General features: G+C 39.1%; 2 protein-coding genes across 3 annotated transcripts in view; both read left to right on the top strand.

The window, feature by feature from the left end:
- The window catches only part of LOC103513729 (transmembrane and coiled-coil domains protein 2-like), a 31,028-nt gene extending 23,297 nt beyond the window's left edge, over window positions 1–7,731 (top strand). Inside the window, exons 5-11 of the mRNA XM_026826857.1 lie at window positions 18–62; window positions 1,381–1,463; window positions 2,159–2,334; window positions 2,743–2,889; window positions 4,999–5,047; window positions 7,020–7,096; window positions 7,465–7,731. Coding sequence (XP_026682658.1) covers window positions 18–62; window positions 1,381–1,463; window positions 2,159–2,334; window positions 2,743–2,889; window positions 4,999–5,047; window positions 7,020–7,096; window positions 7,465–7,731 — 844 coding nt within the window. The remainder of the gene's footprint in view (window positions 1–17; window positions 63–1,380; window positions 1,464–2,158; window positions 2,335–2,742; window positions 2,890–4,998; window positions 5,048–7,019; window positions 7,097–7,464) is intronic.
- A 7,030-nt stretch (window positions 7,732–14,761) lies between these two features.
- LOC103513728 (transmembrane and coiled-coil domains protein 2-like) lies at window positions 14,762–22,925 on the top strand. Of its 2 annotated transcripts, none has more exons than XM_026826856.1 (7): window positions 14,762–14,984; window positions 16,368–16,450; window positions 17,179–17,333; window positions 17,743–17,946; window positions 20,040–20,261; window positions 20,858–21,039; window positions 22,162–22,925. In XM_026826856.1, exons 1-7 carry the CDS (start codon window positions 14,908–14,910, stop codon window positions 22,286–22,288), a joined length of 1,050 nt encoding a protein of 349 aa, XP_026682657.1. In that variant the 5' UTR covers window positions 14,762–14,907; the 3' UTR covers window positions 22,289–22,925. The 2 variants fall into 2 exon arrangements, with proteins under 2 accessions (XP_026682657.1, XP_026682656.1); XM_026826855.1 differs by having other exon boundaries at window positions 17,158–17,333.
- The last annotated feature ends 1,407 nt before the right edge of the window (window positions 22,926–24,332 follow it).

Below are 24,332 nucleotides of genomic sequence, written 5' to 3'. Positions count from 1 at the left end.
ACATTGTTTGATTCTAGAAATGTTGGTGGAAATATTAGAGACGGCATTACAGGATTATCAGGGTAAGTAGACGTCTCCCTCTCTTCCTCTTCATCATAATCCTTTTCTTCTCCTTCCTTCCATTCCAAATCATCTTTCAGTCTGCGCAGAGCATTTCCCAACTACAGAAGAAACTGGAGGTGTACAGTAAACGATTGAGAATGTTGGAAACACAGGGCGTGGCAGCTCACCATAGACTGCCCCGGGAAGTACTGCGTGATATGGGACAAGGACTAAGGTAAGACCTAGGTTTGGGCAGTTTAGAATTTGATTGAGGTAATCTTTGGCCGAGGGCACTAGTTCGGTACTGGCTATTGGCTAAGGATTTATCATTCTCCGTAGTAGTTGGTCATTATTATCTCCACACATATCTCGACTTTTTAGCGGGTTCGATTCCCGCCCGTGACGGATTTTATCCTGAACGGATAACGTTCGTACTCGGTACGGCTAATTTTCTCCTATCCTGTCTTCTTTCTCTCTTCGCTTTCAGGACTTTAAGACCTTAGTAGTTACAGTTCCCTCTGTCAAACTTCTTAAAAAGAAAGACTTTGTTTATGTTGAAATGGTCAAGGTTATATTCTCCATAGTAATTAAATAGTAGTTATTAACCTAATTCCATACACATCTTGGGTATTTTATATTCAATTATTCACCCTTCCACCTCCCCTCTTGGTGTAGATTTGACCCCCTCCCTCCCTCCCTCTCACCCATCGTATTTTGCTTGTACATTGTTTGATTCTAGAAATGTTGGTGGAAATATTAGAGACGGCATTACAGGATTATCAGGGTAAGAAGTAGACGTCTCCCTCTCTTCCTCTTCATCATAACCCTTTTCTTCTCCTTCCTTCCATTCCAAATCATCTTTGTTCTTATCCTCTCTTCTCCTCTTCTTTCTTCTATCAACATTGAAGTAGCGCTTATTTGGTATACTGTTTTAAATTTTCAAGATACCTCGGGAAATATTGTTGGTTGGTGAATGTTTTTACCAAAATATGTACCTATGTATTTTTTTTTATCAAACTTCTTGTCCCATTAGCCCATTACTAAATATGTATGCATGGCGTTTATTTAAACTCTTTCTTTAGTTCACTGTACACAAACAAAAGATTGTCCCATTAGCCCATTACTAAGTATGTATGTATGGCGTTTATTTAAACTCTTTCTTTAGTTCACAGTACACAAATAAAAGAAAGAGCAAACAAATATCGAAATTATTGCCCAAGACAACAATTTCTACCATTCAACCTTTACCTTATGTCTGAACTATCCTATTTTGGTTTAGGGCAATCTCTACCACTCAACCTTCACCTTATGTCTGAACTCTCCTATTTTGTTTTTCAGATCTGTCATGTCAAAACCCCGGGAATTCGCACATCTTATTAGAAACAAGTTCGGTAGTGCTGATAACATCAATTCCATGACACGTAAGTTGAAGTACATGATCGGTAATAGGTACGCTTTCGTTAAAGAATTAGGTTAGGGGACGTTAAACAGAGAGCGGCCTAGTATTTAGCTGCGGGATTTGATAGAGAGAACTGCTGTAAAGCTGTTTCCACATATAGTCAACGTCCGTCGATCGATGTGAAAAAACAAAGGACAACTTTTCTTCCAGTCGACCTTCTACAAAGCTTTACAATGGAGGATGTCTTTTCGTCCCCAAATCGAAAAGAGAAGGGGGATAGGATAAGAGAAAGCTAGCCGTTCTAACAACGAACCTTACCTGTTTTGGTTAACGTTTGCCCCGGGCGAAAAACAAAATGGCGGCCTAGTCCTTACTAGGCAGGTGCGCTACTCTCCAAGCTAACTAGGCTGGCGTAATTCATAATAGACCTGTTGTATAAATTAAAGATCGAACTTTAAAAGGTTGAAAATTCAATTTATATTTCCCGTTCTAATGAAAAAGTTCAAAGAATTGAGACGTAACAAAATAAGAAATGCGGAGAAACGCATGCCTGCTCGGGAGCTTTGCTCGGGATAGTTGATGTGACGTCATTGCGTACGGGAGCTTATGCCGTGACGTCAGTAAGATTTACTGGTATTTTGATTTGATTTTTGCTGTTTGGCTTCCTTTGTTTTCACTTCTTGTCGTCTTTCACTTCCTATTATCAACCCATATTAGCCTCGTGGTTCGTTGTTGCAGGTAGTGGCGGGGACAGTGACCCCACCACGGAAGATTCAGAGCGCTGTGTACATCATGGGAGTGCCACATTCCCCGGCGGTCACTCCAGGGGGTCTTCGAGTGGGGCACCTATCAAGTTTGGTGCCTCGGATGAGGGATCGGACAACTGCAGCTCGGTAAGACATCCTCCTTTATATGTGGCTAAAGGGCGGGGCGTTATGACCGGCACTCACGCTGATACCGTGGCCTCACACACCTGGTTCTGTCAGGCAGTTGGAACGTGTGTGGCGGAAAAGCAGACCTAGGTTTAGATTTTTCCGCCACATACACGCAAACGAACTGAGCGTGAGTTTGTGGCCTTAAACAGCTAGCGTCTAGCTGTTTGCCTATAAACAGGAAGATGAACAGCTAACCCCCTAATAACTAGCCTTAGCTGGCAGTTTTTCAAAGGGTTTGACCTAGCGCTTACGAGGCAGACGCGCTACTCTCCGAGGTAACTAGGCTGGCTCAGCTAAAACTAAAGCCTACAACAACAATAAACCTTTACTTTAACATTAACTCTACTGTCTCTCCTTGAATTCCAGGTGACGAGTGAAAGTGGTGGAGGTGTAGGAGGAGGAGGGGGAGGAGGTGGCAGTACAGGTCTAGGGTGTGGAGTGCACTCAGCCTCTCCAGCTGCTACATCACCATCATCAGCCGCAGTACCCAATATGGAGGCAGAACCTATTGCTGTAGGATTAATCCTTTCATTACCAATAATGAGAGTAATAAAAACAATGGATAAAACTTATACCTAACTGTGTTCATACTTCATAAAGTAGGGAGAACATTGTAGATTGTCTTGGTAATTTACAAGAAAGGTACGTGTATTTTAACTTGGAATTGGGTTTTTGGGCGATTTTTGAGGAGCATTGTAGATTGTCTTGGTAATTTACAAGAAAGGTACGTGTATTTTAACTTGGAATTGGGTTTTTGGGCGATTTTTGAGGAGAAAAAAATGGGCTGGAGCCAGGGGAAAAGTGTTACCAATAAATTGTACTCTGGTTACAACAGACTGTAAGTGTAAATTTTGGCAACGTCGAATTAAAGCAGTGTTGCCGATTTTTCCACTTTTCATTTTCAAGCATTGCTGAACTTTGCGTTGGGAATCAAATGGGCCAAAAACCAGGCAAGGACCATTCTGGTTGTGTAACTCTGTGCGCTATACAAAGTAAGAAAGTATTGGATTTTTTTTTTTTTTGTCGAAAATTTCCATAGTTTTGCCTGAAGTCCTAGACTATTATTCAATGGAACCTTTTTGTTCAATTTGGCAACACTGTATTTGGTTGTTGCTCCAATAGAACCAAATAATAACACGGCTAATGAACAAATGAGCTAATGAATGATTCGCAATTCATTGTTTTTTTCCTTGTCAAAATAAGTTTCGCTTTGTTCAAGTATGTCTTGGCCTGTCAGGAACGGATGCATGGTTTATTAGGAAATCAGGGATGGATAAAATACCTAATTTACTATGAAATAAAGTGTTAGTTTATCACAAAATCCGGGGTTGACAATCTCATGTTGAAGTTTTCGTTAATCTCTGAGATATACTCGGAGACTGGGATTCATAACCGAGGGTACCGTGGTTCGAATCCCAGGAGCGAATGAAAAAAATGTGTCAAAGGAAAGACAATGGTTCAATTTAGTTAAAAAAAATTGCTTTCTTTATGTATTTAGGTAGGTAGGTATGCATGTAATACTATGTACTGAACAGAGCCAAGAAAAACCTTTCCATCTTGGGAGCTTGCCCCCCACATGTTCTACCTATCTTTATAGCAACGAAATGTGTCAAAGGAAAGACAATGGTTCAATTTAGCTAAAAAAAAAAAAAAATTGCTTCCTTTATGTATTTAGGTAGGTAGGTATGCATGTAGTACTATCATACTATGTACTGAACAGAGCCACGAAAAACCCTTCCATCTTGGGAGCTTGCCCCCCACATGTTCTACCTATCTTTATAGCAACATCATTCATCCTGAAGATATTTATCAGGTCATAAGTCATAATCATAACACATTTTATCATGAACACCAACACCCAATAACACAGAACCAAGTGAAATACAATAAAGGCACGTTGTGTTGTAAAACATCAGTGATAGACTGAAGTGTATGATTTGTCACGACACTTTTTGTGACCAACTTGATAAGGGATTGACTCAGCATACGGCTGGGATAAATAAAATTATTGAATATTTTAGATGCATTATTTCTACTGTCTGCTAAGACTAAAGATGTCTGTTAGACTAAAAAGTCCAAATGTAGAGTCTAAGACTAAATAATATACCGTGAGTCCGTGAAGTCTAAGACTAAATAATACCTCTGTTGGACTAAAAAGTCCCATTGTAAGTCTGACCGTTCCCATGACATGGGGTGAGACATTACTACATTACCTAGCGACAAAAAATATTAAATTAGACCATTTGTTTCGTAATTAGACAAGTCCAATGTTCTTGATGTCACGGGAGGTCATCCGTATAATCAACGGGTCAAAATATACATCACGGAAATATAGGGTCAAATCAGTAATAGAGGAAAGGGGTGATGGAACGAAGTAAGTTCTAAGTTTTAACTCGATAATTTTCTATAGAATATTTTGACCGATAGTGAAGGAATTGGGAGCAACTACCTTTCCGTCTTTCTCGACCCTCGAACCAGGGTGTCCACAACGGAGCCTGGAGCCTCCTGATTTTTAGATACACTTTGAAATTTTGAGGTTGAAAATGTTATCAAAAAATTTCCGTCAATCGTCGACCCTCGTAGAAAAAATACTCAGCTCAATGTCTTAATTTTCATTTTCAGCGAGGGTCGGGAACTCCGGACTATGGTCAAGGCTCCGTTGAGGCTGCTTGTATCCATTAACATGGTTTGTTTACTTCTCTTGGGTCGGGGTTCCGTTGTGGACGCCTAATCGGATTACAAGCTGGTAGTTAGTTTGTATCCTTTGGTTTCTCAATTCCTCTCGATCCTGTGCTATCTTGAATTCTTGATCGTGGTCTCTTGACAAAACTTGAGTCCAGCACTGATTCAGGTCTGATAGTGCGTATCATTTTTTACTTTCCTTATCTTAATAGTACCTACTCCGTTATAGTTGAGGAAAGCATTGTTTTCGACTCATTTTTTTCGATGTCAAGTTTTTAATAGATAGATATCTCTACATATATCTAGGCAGGGATGTGATATTTAATTTATTATTACCTACGAGTATGTACATCCATTCCTCTCGATCCTGTGCTATCTTGAATTCTTGATCGTGGTCTCTTGACAAAACTTGAGTCCAGCACTGATTCAGGTCTGATAGAGCGTATCATTTTTTACTTTCCTTATCTTAATAGTACCTACTCCGTTATAGTTGAGGAAAGCATTGTTTTTGATTTTTTTTTCGATGTCAAGTTTTTAATAGATATATATCTCTACATATATCTAGGCAGGGATGTGATATTTAATTTATTATTACCTTCGAGTATGTAATCTCTACATATATCTAGGCAGGGATGTGATATTTAATTTATTATTACCTACGAGTATGTACATTTTAGTCCGTCCTTCCTTTATTATTACAATAGTAATAACAAGCTGGGCCCGTCCCTCCGGGAATTTTTTAGCCCGTAGTTTATTCGATCGTGATTAGAGAAAATCAGTACCTATGTACCTACCTAATTTGTTTAATATTCAGTTTATTATTAGTCCGTCCTTCCTTTATTATTACTAATAATAAAAGGTATAGTGGACGGACTATTGTATTCGGTGTCTGTCTGTCTGTCCCCATAGAAGGACTTATCCAATACACATTTAATGATGGGTAGAAGGAGCTTCTTATACCAATAACTGTGGCTACCATAATTATGATTAGGACCTATGACTGTATTTCTGCATTAAATTAATATGGATTACACAACTACCTATATACGCATATGTATTGATTGAATGTAACACTAACACACAGGCACACCTTTTTGGCACGGAAAGTGTAGGTTTTTCCTCAATGAATGATTTAATATGTGTATTTTTAACTCTAGTTACTAATTACTGTTTAATTGAGAAAAAATAGATTTATCTTTTCATGGAAACCGTTACCTACTTTGCTAAAGATCCGTTCTTTTGTTTATAAATACCCAGGTGCTACTGTTTCACAGTGATAATTCCAAAATCCTGGTGTGTTTTATACGGTATTCTAGTAACCAACTTCTAACATGTAATAATAACTGTGGTGTAGGTACAGTAAAATTTCCCCACCACAAAAATGAGGTCATATCCATATTGCCCTCAGTAAAATTATTTTTCCCGTTTCTTGGTGATAATTCCTTTATTATTACTAATAATAAAAGGTATAGTGGACGGACTATTGTATTCGCTTCGGTGTCTGTCTGTCCCCATAGAAGGACTTATGCAATACACATTTAATGATGGGTAGAAGGAGCTTCTTATATCAATAATTGTGGCTACCATAATTATGATTAGGACCTATGACTGTATTTCTGGATTAAATTAATATGGATTACACAACTACCTACGCATATGTATTGATTGAATGTAACACTAACACACAGGCACACCTTTTTGGCACGGAAAATGTAGGTTTTTCCTCAATGAATGATTTAATATGTGTATTTTTAACTCTAGTTACTAATTACTGTTTAATTGAGAAAAAATAGATTTATCTTTTCATGGAAACCGTTACCTACTTTACTAAAGATCCGTTCTTTTGTTTATAAATAGGTGCTACTGTTTCACAGTGATAATTCCAAAATCCTGGTGTGTTTTATACGGTATTCTAGTAACCATGATAGACTGAGGAGTAAACTTGAGCATGTGAGGGTAAGTGTATCTAATACTAGCTGAGCTCAGACTGAGACGAGATGAAAATGATATACTGAGGAGTAAACTTGAGCATGTGAGGGTAAGTAGTCGAGGGCGAATAGATCCAACCTCGTGTTCTCTACGGTACGGTACGGATAACGCAGCTTCTAATCCCCAACCCTAGAATTTTTTTGGGTTTCGAAAGGTTTTATTCAAGTGCTATTTTTCTTTCAAGGATGTGAAAACGGCTTCAAAACAGGAGAAATCGTTTATAATTCGAGACAAACTTCCCGAAGAAAAATAATGAAATTAGTAAAAGGTGGAATGCATCTTGAAAAGTTTCATGTTTGCCACTACGATATCCTTTCCGTTGAACCTTATGTTTAGTACAGGTCCAAAACATTCATCCTATTAGTTGTTTTCCCATACAATAATAAAATTCTCCTCTCCTCTCCCCCCCATTCACAGCAATTTTGCTCGAAAAACATCGACACCCTGAATCAAACCCTACACGATGAACGATTCCGAATTGAACGCCTAGAAGAACAAATCAATGATCTAACTGAGCTTCATCAAAACGAGGTTGAGAATCTCAAAACTACCATATCCGACATGGAGGAGAAAGTACAATACCAGAGTGAAGAGAGGCTGAGAGACATCTGTGAATTGCTAGAGGCTTGCCAAACCAAGGTAAATGTTATAAATATTACTCAGAGTATTTCTGGAGGATCTTAAACATGGAGCAGACCAATGTCTTCCTGTGGGACTATAAATAGGGATCAGAGCAGCCAAACTCTAACCAGCCTGTTTAGCTGGAGGTTACAAGAGTTGGATAAGCACAGGTCCATGATGGTTGAGTGCGGTTTAGGACGGGACAAATAATCTTGCCTAGATACCATCAACCCCTCGCGGTGCAGCTACACCGCTACAAAAACAATTATTACTCAGCAACCTCTGTGCCCCAGTGGTTATTACACTAGACTTGTATTCCGTAGAACCAGGGTTCCATTCCCGGTGGATTCGAAATTTTTCGGCTCTGTGTTTGGAGTTCGGGGTGCACTCAGCCTCGTGAGGACAATTCACTTGACGCTTTAATCGAGTAGCGACCAGTGGTGACAATACCATGTTAAATTAGAAAGGAATAATAGGGTTCATAGAATTAGTAAGCTGTTGAATTGTCTCGTTTTATTTTACTTTTTGAGTTTAACGTTATGTTTACCACCGGAGATGGTAATTTGCTTTAAGTTTGTTTTATGTGATTTCTTACAACCCAATTCTAGAGTCGCAAAATATTTTGACAAGTGCAAAGTATGAAGTTACTTTCAGGGCAACCTCAACTGCTCAGTTGGAGTCTGTATAATTATATCTTTATGTCTGAATAATTATTTATTAAAATAATCGAATACTCAATTGAAAAAGAGGGTGAAATCCCGTAACTTTCTTTAGCTAAAATTCTCGAGTTTTAGTAATCTATGCAGATTGAAAAATTCGCTGCTGCGGATGGGTTTTTATTACAATGTCTCCTTGAAGTGGCCATCTACTTAAGTGAGTAACATGATCTAAAAATTTGTTATGTGAGTTATGAAAGGTAAAATTGGATTGTGCCTTATTTGTGCCTTGTTGACACAAAATAGGCCTAATTGTCAATGAGGCAATGGGTACAAAAACAGGCGTTCGATTCCCAGCAGCGACAAAACAATTGACCATTTCTATAAGCTGAAACACAAAACGCGATAATAAAATGACCCAATAGTCGATCATTGACAAGCATTATGCCTAGTACACACTGAAAACATTTGTTTCGCTACAGTTGCGCAATTGTTGCGAAATGTTTGGTTCGAATGTTGAACAGCTTTCAAGAGGGTTTAGTGCCAAGAAAAATGAATCAGAAATACCTAAATCTGGGAGGATGTAAAAGTTGCTGGATTGTTGCATAAACATTTCTGGATTGTTGAGAAACAATGGTTCTGATGAAAATGTTGCCAGTGTGGGTACTGTGCTTTAGAAATCAACTTGTTAGTTCGGCATGGTGCTAGGCTACTAATACTAATGCTAATGTTTGTAGGTAATATTTTGTTTACTGCTGAAATTAAGAAGATAATAAACCCTTGGTCTTAGACTATTCCATGTGCATTTCTTTAATAACATTATGTTAGGTAGGTAGGTATGTATGTATGTCAAAAAAAACTGACCTTTGAGTTTTCATGTTTTGAATCTTAAGGTCAAAGTTGCTGAGATTAGATCATAATTATTAAATCCCCTTAGTCCCTTAAAATAATACCTTTACCTACATGATCACCAACTTTCCTAATCATTCTTGATTTGATTTTTTGATTTTACTTTCATGTAATGATTTAAAATCAAGACTAGAGCCCGTTCTCCCTTGATTCCCAATACAATGTTTAAGTCACCCATCCATTTATTGGCCTTTCTCGGCGTAGCTTAACACAGGTGACGCTAACCGGTCTTAAATGATCGATTGAAGTTTTATCTAAAACTTTCTCGCTTTGAGTTCATAGGTCGTCGTGACAAATTGCATCAGAGCTCATTTGTGTGAGAAAATGTGAAAAAATTCCCCAAAAACCAGTTTTTTTGGTTTTTTGGCTTTTTGGTTTTCTGGACAAAATTTGCACCACCACTTTCATGTTCCTGTTAAAAAGACCTTTAATTTGATATATAGATCGACTAGGTTTGGATAAGTCCTTCTATGGGGACAGACAGACCGACAGACCCACAGACAGACAGACGACACCGAAGCGAATACAATAACCCGTCCCTTATACCTTTTATTTAAAGGACGGGCTAAAAAGAGGAGGAGGAGGAGGAGGAGGAGGAGAAGAAGAAGAGACTTTAAGGACATCCTGTATATACCTAATTTCTTTTACTTTTTCATGCTCAGAGTTTCAGGTTATGTTCTCCATGTAGAAATAATAATTTTATTCACTGCTCAATACAGTGTGTTTCTAAGGTCCAAGGTAAAACTTCCTTAGGTTGTCGAAAAGTAAGAGATGTCACGTCACGTCTTATTTACTAGTGGAGCAATCAATACCTATGCAGATAATGTGCTGGAGCCAGAGGATCGACTTTTCAAACTGTGGATCTGTGATTTTTGTTTTCCTTGTAGTTTTAACTATGCGAGAAAAAATTAAATCCTACAGGGCCGAATTAGAGGGATTTGAAAACAACAGCAAATAAATAATATCTATCATTATAAACGAAAATTATTTTGAAGACAAGTCACCACAAACAATAAAAATTGTAAAATTGCATTATTATCCTATTATACAAGAAGGTACCTACCTCCATGTTTTTCATCACCTCTTTTATGCTCCCCATTTTTCCTTTATAAAAGTAATATTTTAAGTTTAACTCAACAATCAGATTGGCCGATAACTGTTACCATAGAGAGTTTTCAGTTATTCCAGCATTGAAATACTTTCCTGTGTAAATCGAATGGGTGACGCCAAAGAAAAGCCTTGACACTGTGTTAACCTCAGTGGTGAGATCGGCAATTAATCTCTTATCAGCCGGCCAGATTGCTTCATTCAATCGATTTAACCCCAAAGTGTGGGCCAGGACAATATGAGATCCTCTGTAGCAGCCAGCATTGGTTGAACACCCTGCTGGTCTACAGGTCAACAAACACGGACCCTAAACCTATACGTTATCCAGATGGATATGGCAGCAATGAGTCATCAACCCAAAATGAAAGAACCAATCAGAATGCGAGAATTGCAGACTTGGCCTTTATTTTCTGATCTCACCACTTTTATAGGCCGACATTTTTGGAAAGGAACTTGGCCTTTTTGTTCTCATTTGTGTTTTTGTAGGGGATCATCAATATCTAGTGTTGTGTTGAATTTCCATGAATCAGTTAGTGTGAATCTACATAATATTGGACTCGATCCATTCTCTTTAACAAGTGCCTCTAAGCCATAGAATGATACATAATTGACAGTATTGTATCATACATAATGCCTTGGGGACTTGGGTCATCCGTGATACATAATGGGTAAATGGGTCACATAAATGTCAATGAAGGTATCTACATACAAAGCAGAAACATAGAACGTAAAGGAAAGTAAAAATCGGACAATTTGGAGCTAACCTTTTACTTTGACAGCCTTTTCAGAATGTCTTGTTGTTGTCTCCCATTTCTGGTTAGTTTTCTGGTTATTTCTATTGATTGTATTTTAATTTAGAGAAGAAATTGGTCATTTAAAAAGTTGAAGAGTCAATATAGCTTACATTGTTGGACTGTATTAAACATTAAAATAAATTCATTCAGGAATACCTCTCTATGTATCTAGGTACATGACTTCTTTAATAGGACAAAATATTTTCAGTTTTAATTGAATGAATCAGGATATTCCTACAGGGACCTTCTTGTCCTTCCTATTATTTGACCTAAGAACATTATGGTGACCTATCAAATTACTGTCAATAGAAGAAAGAATCCGATGCGTCAAGCTGGGTCCGTCCCTCCGGGAATTTTTTAGCCCGTAGTTTATTCGATCGTGATTAGGGAAAATCAGTATCTCCCTATGTACCTTCCTAATTTGTTTAATATTCAGTTTATTATTATTCTTGATTTGATTTTTTGATTGTACTTTCATGTAATGATTTAAAATCAAGACTAGAGCCCGTTCTCCCTTTATTGAACCACCACCACTTTCGTGTTCTTGGTAAAAAGACCTTTCATTAGATATATATGTCGACCAGGTTTGGATAAGTCCTTCTATGGGGACAGACAGACTGACGCAGACAGACACCGAAGCGAATACAATAGCCCGTCCACTATACCTTTTTTTATTACTATCGTAATAATAAAGGAAGGACGGGCTAAAAAGTGGATCACATAAATGTCAATGAAGGTATCTACATACAAAGCAGAAACATAGAACGTAAAGGAAAGTAAAAATCGGACAATTTGGAGCTAACCACCTTCAAAAGAGGGCAAAGTTAAAGAGAAAGGAAGGGAATTGATTTAAGTTTCTAGTTTTGTTAGTTAGAATAGTTACCGTTTTATTGCGTGGACTAGATTGATGTTAGGAACAGGCAGAGGACGTATTTTCAACGCAAAGTTAAAGAGAAAGGAAGGGAATTGATTTTAGTTTCTAGTTTTGTTAGTTAGAATAGTTACCGTTTTATTGCGTGGACTAGATTGATGTTAGGAACAGGCAGAGGACGTATTTTCAACTCAACATGCAAATTCCGGTACCTACTGCCTGTATACTAACATGAAACATACTAAATACTTCTACATAATACCTTATGTTACTTATGTATTTCATAAACCTGGGTAACACAGGGTGGCTAATAAAGCAAAGTCTCACGAAATACCTTATTTATTCGATAAATCGGGCAATGTACAGAGTGTCAAATAAAGCAATGTCTCACGGAATAAAGGAGATAGAGTTCGTACTTTAATTTGAGTTGTCCTCTTTCTGGGCCCACGAACCCGCACCAATCTGGCGGGCGGGCATTTACAAGAGGAAAACAGCTGAGAGAAACACAACAATAACAACAACAACACCAACATCATCTCCAGCACAACAACGAGCTATCGTACTTTAAGTTGAGTTGTCCTCTTTCTGGGAATTCTGGGCCCACTAACCCGCACCAATCTGTTATTTTCGAATTAACGGCAATTGTCATTTTTGCAAAAAGGGCTTAAAACTGACGTAATAATCGGCCGTTCGACACAGTGTAATGGTTTTGTTCAAATAGTGCCCCTGTAAGGCTGGTAAACCGTATAGGCTATAGGGTTTTAGGGGTCTTGATAGAAATGACATAAACACCCTGTATATTAGCATTGTCATGATACGAACTAGTCAGTGGTGTGAGAGAATGCACAAATCATAGCATATCTCGTGATAATAGATGTTGTGGTGAAAGAGGAAGAAAAATAAGGGGAAGAAAGCTGGAACAAAGGAAGAAAATTCAGAAAGTGGAGAGGTAAAGAAAGGTTAAACAAAGAAACGAGGAAATCCAGTGGAGAGCACCAATCTGTTATTTTCGAATTAACGGCAATTGTCATTTTTGCAAAAAGGGCTTAAAACTGACGTAATAATAGGCCGTTCGACACAGTGTAATGGTTTTGTTAAAATAGGCTGGTAAACCGTATAGGCAGTATAGGGTTTTAGGGTTCTTGATAGAAATGACATAAACACCCTGTATATTAGCATTATCATGATACGAACTAGTCAGTGGTGTGAGAGAATGCACATATCATAGCATATCTTGTGATAATAGATATTGTGGTGAAAGAGGAAGAAAAATAAGGGAAGAAAGCTGGAACAAAGGAAGAAAATTCAGAAAGTGGAGAGGTAAAGAAAGGTTAAACAAAGAAACGAGGAAATCCAGTGGAGAGATGGATTTTGTAATAATGGGAACCGTAGGGATTATAAGAAATGAATGGAAAGACAATGAATGAAACAAAAAATGAAGGAGGTATAGTAGGAGAGCAGATAATCAAAAGTAAACAACGATAAGATAATATTGTAGAGAAATTCTCATTGATCAGAGGGTTTCAAAATAGAGATTACTGGTTTACCATTGACTCAATTAATTCCGTCTCAAAATCTCACGTCAATACAAGATAGTGTCACCATTCAAGGACTATCGGCACTTGAACTTGAATGAGTAGCTAGGTAGCCACAGAATGAATGTGTAATAATCATCTACCTTCAAACCACTGCGTATCAACCCTCTCAGCCTGCAATGAGAAATAGAGGAAAATGGGAAGAGAATTTAACAAACAGTGCTCAGTTAATAAAATGAGATCTATGGTACTTAGTCAATTGGTAAAGCAATATCCACTGATCCGCGTAAGCATAAAACTCATCAAGCGTTACGTTACAAAGGATACTACTGCGGGGCGGGCCGCGGGTTGGACAAGCCTGTACTATATCTTCTTGGGTCCATCCCTGAAAGAGAAAAGTTTAAATCTTCATAAGTGGAAGAGGATCTGAAATTTTCACACGTCGGATATCGACCTACTAACCTTTAGTCTGGCAAGAGTCCTACATACTGGTCTCCGCACACAGGAATTTCGTTAAAAAAGTCCCCCCCCATTTCAATTCAATGTATCGTTTTGTCTGATATTTCAGAGTTTCAATAAATTCTAAGGCCAGCCACTCACTATCAGGTAGACCTGACCGGCGGACCTTTTCAGCCGTACCTGTCAGATCTTCCTGATAGTGAATGACATAGGAAGTTCTTTTTAAATATTCACACCAGGTAACTAAAATTTGGATTTGATTTCAGGATTTGTTCCTGGATTCGAGTGCCGCCCATTACTTGTCTAACGGCTCATCCGAGCTGGTTGAAGATGGAGGCAAGGCGGCCCGTGAGGCTATCAATTACATTCACACCAAGATCGGAAGAACCAAGGAGCTCATACGAAGTGAACAAATCTCCCGGGATGGTGAGACCCTTATGTCTTGGTGATGTAGTGGTCATTGGTATTGGTATATGTAGGGTCATCGGCTTTATGAAATATGTACATGTCGTTTCTTTGTGTTATTATTTCACAACTTTGGTGCTCACTGCAGCATTTGTAGGATTTTTCCAAATTTATATCGCAATAATCCAGCTCCTAATGTTTACCTACCATGCTGGCACTGGTCGCTATGCGCATTTATATTACATAGCTACTCATTTTCCTCACGAGGCTGAGTGGTCCCCGCAACGGCCAGTCACGGAATCAATCATTTGCATGATACAACTATTTTTTTCTGCTCTCTCTTCCCCTCAGATAACGTGAACGAGTATCTCAAGCTAGCGTCGAACGCAGACAAGGCTCAGCTGCTTCGGATCAAGGCTGTGTTTGAGAAGAAGAACCAGAAGTCTGCGCAGAGCATTTCCCAACTACAGAAGAAACTGGAGGTGTACAGTAAACGATTGAGAATGTTGGAAACACAGGGCGTGGCAGCCCACCATAGACTGCCCCGGGAAGTACTGCGTGATATGGGACAAGGACTAAGGTAAGACCTAGGTTTGGGCAGTTTAGAATTTGATTGAGGTAATCTTTGGCCGAGGGCACTAGTTCGGTACTGGCTATTGGCTAAGGATTTATCATTCTCCGTAGTAGTTGGTCATTATTATCTCCACACATATCTCGACTTTTTAGCGGGTTCGATTCCCGCCCGTGACGGATTTTATCCTGAACGGATAACGTTCGTATTCGGTACGGCTGATTTTCTCCTATCCTGTCCTCTTTCTCTCTTCGCTTTCAGGACTTTAAGACCTTAGTAGTTACAGTTCCGTCTGTCAAACTTCTTAAAAAGAAAGACTTTGTTTATGTTGAAATGGTCAAGGTTATATTCTCCATAGTAATAGTAGTAATTCCATACACATTAACCTAATTCCATACACATCTTGGGTATTTTAGAATATCTTGGGGTATTTTATATTTAATTATTCACTCTTCCACCTCCCCTCTTGGTGTAGATTTGACCCCCTCCCTCCCTCCCTCCCTCTCACCCATCGTATTTTGCTTGTACATTGTTTGATTCTAGAAATGTTGGTGGAAATATTAGAGACGGCATTACAGGATTATCAGGGTAAGTAGACGTCTCCCTCTCTTCCTCTTCATCATAATCCTTTTCTTCTCCTTCCTTCCATTCCAAATCATCTTTCTTCTTATCCTCTCTTCTCCTCTTCTTTCTTCTATCAACATTGAAGTAGCGCTTATTTGGTATACTGTTTTAAATTTTCAAGATACCTCGGGAAATATTGTTGGTTGGTGAATGTTTTTACCAAAATATGTACCTATGTATTTTTTTTTATCAAACTTCTTGTCCCATTAGCCCATTACTGACTGAATCCCTTATCAGTGCCGTATCTTAGAGAAGGAATTGGGAGCAACTACCTTTCCGTCTTTCTCGACCCTCGAACCAGGGTGTCCACAACGGAGCCTGGAGCCTCCTGATTTGTAGATACACTTTGAAATTTTGAGGTTGAAAATGTTATCCTTCTTATCCTCTCTTCTCCTCTTCTTTCTTCTATCAACATTGAAGTAGCGCTTATTTGGTATACTGTTTTAAATTTTCAAGATACCTGGGGAAATATTGTTGTTTGGTGAATGTTTTTATCAAAATGTGTACCTATGTGTTTTTTAACAAACCCCTTGTCCCATTAGCCCATTACTAAATATGTATGTATGTATGGCGTTTATTTGGACTCTTTCTTTAGTTCACTGTACACAAATAAAAGAAACAGCAAACAAATATCGAAATTATTGCCCAAGACAACAATTTCTACCATTCAACCTTCACCTTATGTCTGAACTATCCTATTTTGGTCCAGGGCAATCTCTACCACTCAACCTTCACCTTATATCTGAACTCTCCTATTTTGTTTTTCAGATCTGTCATGTCAAAACCCCGGGAATTCGCACATCTCATTAGAAACAAGTTTGGTAGTGCTGATAACATCAATTCCATGACACGTAAGTTGAAGTACATGATCGGTATTAGGTACGCTTTCATTAAAGAATTATGTTAGGGGACGTTAAACAGAGAGTAGCCTAGCGTTTAGCTGCGGGATTTGATAGAGGGAACTGCTGTAAAGCTGTGTCCACATATAGTCAACGTCCGTCGATCGATGTGAAAAAACAAAGGACAACTTTTCTGCCAGTCGACCTTCTACAAAGCTTTACAATGGATGTCTTTTCGTCCCCAAATCGAAAAGAGAAGGGGGATAGGATAAGAGAAAGCTAGCCGTTCTAACAATGAACCTTACCTGTTTTGGATAACGTTTGCCCCGGGTGAAAAACAAAATCGCGGCCTAGCCCTTACTAGGCAGGTGCGCTACTCTCCAAGCTAACTAGGCTGGCGTAATTCATAATAGACCTGTTGTATTTGGTTAAAAAATATAAATTAAAGGTCGAACTTTAAAAGGTTGAAAATTCAATTTATATTTCCCGTTCTAATGAAAAAGTTCAAAGAATTGAGACGTAACAAAATAAGAAATGCGCAGAAACGCATGCCTGCACGGGAGCTTTGCTCGGGACAGTTGATGTGACGTCATTGCGTACGGGAGCTTATGCCGTGACGTCAGTAAGATTTACTGGTATTTTGAGTTGATTTTTGCTGTTTGGCTTCCTTTGTTTTCACTTCTTGTCGTCTTTCACTTCCTATTATCAACCCATATTAGCCTCGTGGTTCGTTGTTGCAGGTAGTGGCGGGGACAGTGACCCCACCACGGAAGATTCAGAGCGCTGTGTACATCATGGGAGTGCCACATTCCCCGGCGGTCACTCCAGGGGGTCTTCGAGTGGGGCACCTATCAAGTTTGGTGCCTCGGATGAGGGATCGGACAACTGCAGCTCGGTAAGACATCCTCCTTTATATGTGGCTAAAGGGCGGGGCGTTATGACCGGCACTCACGCTGATACCGTGGCCTCACAGACCTGGTTCTGTCAGGCAGTCGGAATGTGTGTGGCGGAAAAGCAGACTTAGGTTTAGATTTTGTTTGTGCGTGAGTTGCAGACGAACTGAGCGTGAGTTTGTGGCCTTAAACAGCTAGCGGCTAGCTGTTTGCCTATAAACAGGAAGAAGAACAGCTAACCCCCTAATAACTAGCCTTAGCTGGCAGTTTTTCAAAGGGTTCTACCTAGCGCTTACGAGGCAGACGCGCTACTCTCCGAGGTAACTAGGCTGGCTCAGCTAAAACTAAAGCCTACAACAACAATAAACCTTTACTTTAACATTAACTCTACTGTCTCTCCTTGAATTCCAGGTGACGAGTGAAAGTGGTGGAGGTGTAGGAGGAGGAGGGGGAGGAGGTGGCAGTACAGGTCTAGGGTGTGGAGTGCACTCAGCCTCTCCAGCTGCTACATCACCATCATCAGCCGCAGTACCCAATATGGAGGCAATACTAGCTGAGCTCAGACTGAGACGAGATGAAAATGATAGACTGAGGAGTAAACTTGAGCATGTGAGGGTAAGTGTATCTAATACTAGCTGAGCTCAGACTGAGACGAGATGAAAATGATAGACTGAGGAGTAAACTTGAGCATGTGAGGGTAAGTGTATCTAATACTAGCTGAGCTCAGACTGAGACGAGATGAAAATGATAGACTGAGGAGTAAACTTGAGCATGTGAGGGTAAGTGTATCTAATACTAGCTGAGCTCAGACTGAGACGAGATGAAAATGATAGACTGAGGAGTAAACTTGAGCATGTGAGGGTAAGTGTATCTAATACTAGCTGAGCTCAGACTGAGACGAGATGAAAATGATAGACTGAGGAGTAAACTTGAGCATGTGAGGGTAAGTGTATCTAATACTAGCTGAGCTCAGACTGAGACGAGATGAAAATGATAGACTGAGGAGTAAACTTGAGCATGTGAGGGTAAGTGTATCTAATACTAGCTGAGCTCAGACTGAGACGAGATGAAAATGATAGACTGAGGAGTAAACTTGAGCATGTGAGGGTAAGTGTATCTAATACTAGCTGAGCTCAGACTGAGACGAGATGAAAATGATAGACTGAGGAGTAAACTTGAGCATGTGAGGGTAAGTGTATCTAATACTAGCTGAGCTCAGACTGAGACGAGATGAAAATGATAGACTGAGGAGTAAACTTGAGCATGTGAGGGTAAGTGTATCTAATACTAGCTGAGCTCAGACTGAGACGAGATGAAAATGATAGACTGAGGAGTAAACTTGAGCATGTGAGGGTAAGTGTATCTAATACTAGCTGAGCTCAGACTGAGACGAGATGAAAATGATAGACTGAGGAGTAAACTTGAGCATGTGAGGGTAAGTGTATCTAATACTAGCTGAGCTCAGACTGAGACGAGATGAAAATGATAGACTGAGGAGTAAACTTGAGCATGTGAGGGTAAGTGTATCTAATACTAGCTGAGCTCAGACTGAGACGAGATGAAAATGATAGACTGAGGAGTAAACTTGAGCATGTGAGGGTAAGTGTATCTAATACTAGCTGAGCTCAGACTGAGACGAGATGAAAATGATAGACTGAGGAGTAAACTTGAGCATGTGAGGGTAAGTGTATCTAATACTAGCTGAGCTCAGACTGAGACGAGATGAAAATGATAGACTGAGGAGTAAACTTGAGCATGTGAGGGTAAGTGTATCTAATACTAGCTGAGCTCAGACTGAGACGAGATGAAAATGATAGACTGAGGAGTAAACTTGAGCATGTGAGGGTAAGTGTATCTAATACTAGCTGAGCTCAGACTGAGACGAGATGAAAATGATAGACTGAGGAGTAAACTTGAGCATGTGAGGGTAAGTGTATCTAATACTAGCTGAGCTCAGACTGAGACGAGATGAAAATGATAGACTGAGGAGTAAACTTGAGCATGTGAGGGTAAGTGTATCTAATACTAGCTGAGCTCAGACTGAGACGAGATGAAAATGATAGACTGAGGAGTAAACTTGAGCATGTGAGGGTAAGTGTATCTAATACTAGCTGAGCTCAGACTGAGACGAGATGAAAATGATAGACTGAGGAGTAAACTTGAGCATGTGAGGGTAAGTATATCTAATACTAGCTGAGCTCAGACTGAGACGAGATGAAAATGATAGACTGAGGAGTAAACTTGAGCATGTGAGGGTAAGTGTATCTAATACTAGCTGAGCTCCTCAGACTGAGACGAGATGAAAATGATAGACTGAGGAGTAAACTTGAGCATGTGAGGGTAAGTAGTCGAGGGCAAATAGACCCAACCTCATGTTCTCTACGGTACGGATAACGCAGCTTTCAATCCCCAACCCTAGAATTTTTTGGGTTTCGAAAGGTTTTATTCAAGTGCTATTTTTCTTTAAAGGATGGGAAAACGGCTTCAAAACAGGAGAAATCGTTTATAATTCAAGACAAACTTCCCGAAGAAAAATAATGAAATTAGTAAAAGGTGGAATGCATCTTGAAAAGTTTCATTTTTGCCACAACGATAGCCTTTCAGTTAAACCTTACGTTTGGTATCTACAGGTCCAAAACATTCATCCTATTAGTTTTTTTCCCATACAATAATAAAATTCTCCTCTCCTCTCCTCTCCCCATTCACAGCAATTTTGCTCGAAAAACATCGACACCCTGAATCAAACCCTGCACGATGAACGATTCCGAATTGAACGCCTAGAAGAACAAATCAATGATCTAACCGAGCTTCATCAAAACGAGGTTGAGAATCTCAAAACTACCATATCCGACATGGAGGAGAAAGTACAATACCAGAGTGAAGAGAGGCTGAGAGACATCTGTGAATTGCTAGAGGCTTGCCAAACCAAGGTAAATGTTATAAATATTACTCAGAGTATTTCTGGAGGATCTTAAACATGGAGCAGACCAATGTCTTCCTGTGGGACTATAAATAGGGATCAGAGCAGCCAAACTCTAACCAGCCTGTTTAGCTGGAGGTTACAAGAGTTGGATAAGCACAGGTCCATGATGGTTGAGTGCGGTTTAGGACGGGACAAATAATCTTGCCTAGATACCATCAACCCCTCGCGGTGCAGCTACACCGCTACAAAAACAATTATTACTCAGCAACCTCTGTGCCCCAGTGGTTATTACACTAGACTTGTATTCCGTAGAACCAGGGTTCCATTCCCGGTGGATTCGAAATTTTTCGGCTCTGTGTTTGGAGTTCGGGGTGCACTCAGCCTCGTGAGGACAATTCACTTGACGCTTTAATCGAGTAGCGACCAGTGGTGACAATACCATGTTAAATTAGAAAGGAATAATAGGGTTCATAGAATTAGTAAGAATAGAGCTCTAAGGGTTAGGTGGTAGAGAACGCCTCCAGCGTAAAACCTCGCCCAGTGATTACTTTCCACTGAAGTGCCTTATTAATCCTTCCTCCTCTCGTGTATTGCGTATTGCAGATCTCCAAGATGGAACACCAGCAGGCGCAACATCAGCAGTACCTAACGCTAGAAGGCCTGGACAATAGTAATGCCCGCGCCCTGTTTGTTAAACTTATCAATGTGGTGCTGACTGTACTGCAAGTAGTACTACTAGTAGTAGCCACGGCAGCCGGGATCATGATGCCCTTCCTTAGAACAAGGTAAACCGAGAGAGTTGCTGGAGTTTTCAATACAATCAGTTTATCCCTAAAGCTCTTTATCCCTCAGTTATTGAAAACTCCCCAGAACAAGGAAAACCCGAGATAAAACACGAGTTGTGTAAAGAGTGAGTGAGTTGAAAAAAGAACTACTCTTTTCAATGAACTACTCAGAGAGTCAGTGAACGTGTTTCCAATGCAGACTAGTGAAACGTGTTTCCTATGTCAATGCACAATGAGTTTCATGGAACTCGGTTTTACCAGTGTGCACTGTGTTAACCTTATGTATGGGTTTCGTGAAACGCGTTTCACTAGTGTGCATTGCGCCTCAGATTCTAACTTCCTCTACCTATAGGGAGTTGAAGAGTGAGTTACATGTTGTAGGATCTGAGTTACCGAGTAGTTCTTTTTTATGCCTGACTCACTTTTTACACACCTCTAGATTTAGCTCGACGATTTTGCTTTTACTTTTGCTGTAAGTCGGTCTATTTTTACGCCATATCTCCCTCACTAGTGTGCATTGCGCCTCAGATTCTAACTTCCTCTACCTATAGGGAGTTGAAGAGTGAGTTACATGTTGTAGGATCTGAGTTACTGAGTAGTTCTTTTTTATGCCTGACTCACTTTTTACACACCTCTAGATTTAGCTCGACGATTGTGCTTTTACTTTTGCTGTAAGTCGGTCTATTTTTACGCCATATTTCTGGAAGATTGGTCCAATTTTGATGAAATTTGGTTTAAACAATTTTGATTAAATCAAAGTTAGATCTTAGCTCAAAGGAAGACTATCACCGTCTTATTGGAAAATTATTGAAATAAAGATAGATTATTGTAAAATGAAAGGTACTTATTATTGGAAAATTATTGAAATAAAGTAATATTTAACAATCAATGAATTCCAGTATACATTGCTTCATAATCAACCCTTCACTGTTCTGTCTCCCCAGATTACGGTTTCTGAGCACGATCGTTTCTTATTGTAAAATTATTGAAATAAAGATAGATTATTGTAAAATGAAAGGTACTTATTATTGGAAAATTATTGAAATAAAGTAATATTAACCAATCACTGAATTCCAGTACACATTGCTTCATAATCAACCCTTCACTGTTCTGTCTCCCCAGATTACGGTTTCTGAGCACGATCGTCCTATTGGCAGCCATGTTCATCATGATGAAGCAATGGCCAGAAGTGACAACACTGGGCGAAGTTCTATCCGGACATCTCAGGCATTTACTCGCCATCAAGTGAGCCGACATCTGGCAACAGCGCGCTGTCAGGTGAACAACTTGGCAACCGTGCTGGAGCCAGAGGATCGACTTTTCAAACTGTGGATCTGTGATTTTTGTTTTCCTTGTAGTTTTAACTATGCGAGAAAAAATTAAACCCTACAGGGCCGAATTAGAGGGATTTGAAAACAACAGCAAATAAATAATATCTATCATAATAAACGAAAATTATTTTGAAGACAAGTCACCACAAACACTAAAAATTGTAAAATTGCATTATTATCCTATTATACAAGACCTTGTTTTGATGGCCTAACTGGCCTATGCCCCTTTTCTCCTATATAATTCGGCCCTGAACGTTATACTGTGTGACTCTAAGGGTTAAGCTCGGTTTAACCCTTTAAAGCCTGATTTATTCTAAGCTGACCTATCGATCGATTCTCTTTCAACCATTCAGATTAGAGTAGTTTGCCTCCCAAAATACTCCTCTGTGATTGGTTGAGAAAATGTCGGTGCCCTATTGGCCCAGTGTAAATCAGTCTTTAAGCCTAATCCTTAAGGTCACTTTGTAAATCGAGACGAGAAATGGAGATTTATGCTGATATTGAAGAGGAGATGAGAAGAGTCAAACGAGATTTTAATGAAAGGAATTTAGCTAAGTGATCGAGAACTAGTGCATTTTTTGATCGAAATTAGATACACACTGATCGAGAACTAGTGCTTTTCTGAAAAATGAGTTTGAGCTATTATAAAAAAAGCATAAAAACAAAAGATATTGCTATAAAAAATAAGATACATAAAAAATTTGAAGTCTTAGCTTTAATTTGACACCAAAATTAAAATATAACAGTGTCCAACAATAGAACCAGAGCTAATTGAAACTTAAAAACGTGAAAATTGATCGACTACTGGTACAGTCACCCTACATTTTGCAACATCATTTCATCCTTGTGCAGGCGTAATATGACTATACATATTCAGTTAATAAATCTAGCACCTAGGTATCTATGTAGGTCGTAGGATAAACTATAGTAACTATGTATGCAGATCGTAGGCCTTCCTTAGAAAAGGGCTCCGTCGTAAGGGACTCTCAAAAATTTAAGGGGCAAAAGGTGAACGAATTTTTTCCCCTAACTTTAACATTTTTTTATCAAAATCGGACAAACTGTTGGACTTTGCATCTGGAGGTTGGATATTCGAGTCCAAGTCAAGTCATTAAATTTAGTGTGGTAGGTACCTCATATTTCATCGAAGAAGATTTATTTTGTGTCTGTGAGATCACGATCTGTCAGACGTTCTGAGCTTGAATGGCGGGCATTATGATATGACGTGTTCTGTAGAATAATCAAACAATGTGAGTATTTATAGCTAAAACTGAAAGAGAGAAATAAAATAATGTGAGAAGTATAAATGTTCGTAGTAAATTGTAAAAGGCTTTAGATTCCTTGGACTGCGTTTCGAATCCCAGTAGTGACGTAAATAATACCGCACCTTTCCCAATGAGAGAATAAAAATTTAGAGAAGCTTTTGTTCTTGTTGAAAGTTGTGTAAAACTTTGGTTGTGTTATAGCTCATTGCTGCTTGTAGTTTTGTTTAGTTACTCCCACTGTTTCTGTATTTACTTACTTTAACCTTAATATGCAGGCCGATTTGATTGACAGAATGCATATTATGGGTCGGATTCGACCCATGCTCAGGAGAAAAAACTTTTTTCTTTAAAGTTACGTTAAAATTTAAGAGAAGTATCATTTCCTACGTTCTTTTTTCAAGAGAGGCAATAACTCCATGCCTGTTTCAAAACTTTTTGAATATTGAAGGAATTTGAGGGACATATTTTTGTTTGTTGGAAATCTTCTAGAAATATTGCTTTTTGATCACAAATAGGTATCAGGTTAAAAAATCTGGTGTGAACATCACACGACTTTCCTTATCCTATTGAATGATGCTTATTTGAGTGTTCTTTTACCCTAACCTGTACAATATCTCTAACCGTTTTGTCGCTATAGCTGAAAACCGCCAAAAAACGGTCGAAATCTGTCCAAAAGCGGTCAAAATACCACCAAGCG

This window comes from Diaphorina citri, unplaced genomic scaffold, assembly GCF_000475195.1.
Source record: "Diaphorina citri unplaced genomic scaffold, Diaci psyllid genome assembly version 1.1 scaffold1015, whole genome shotgun sequence".
Classification (NCBI taxonomy): Eukaryota; Metazoa; Arthropoda; class Insecta; order Hemiptera; family Psyllidae; genus Diaphorina; species Diaphorina citri.
This window is presented reverse-complemented; position numbering and strand designations above follow the sequence as displayed.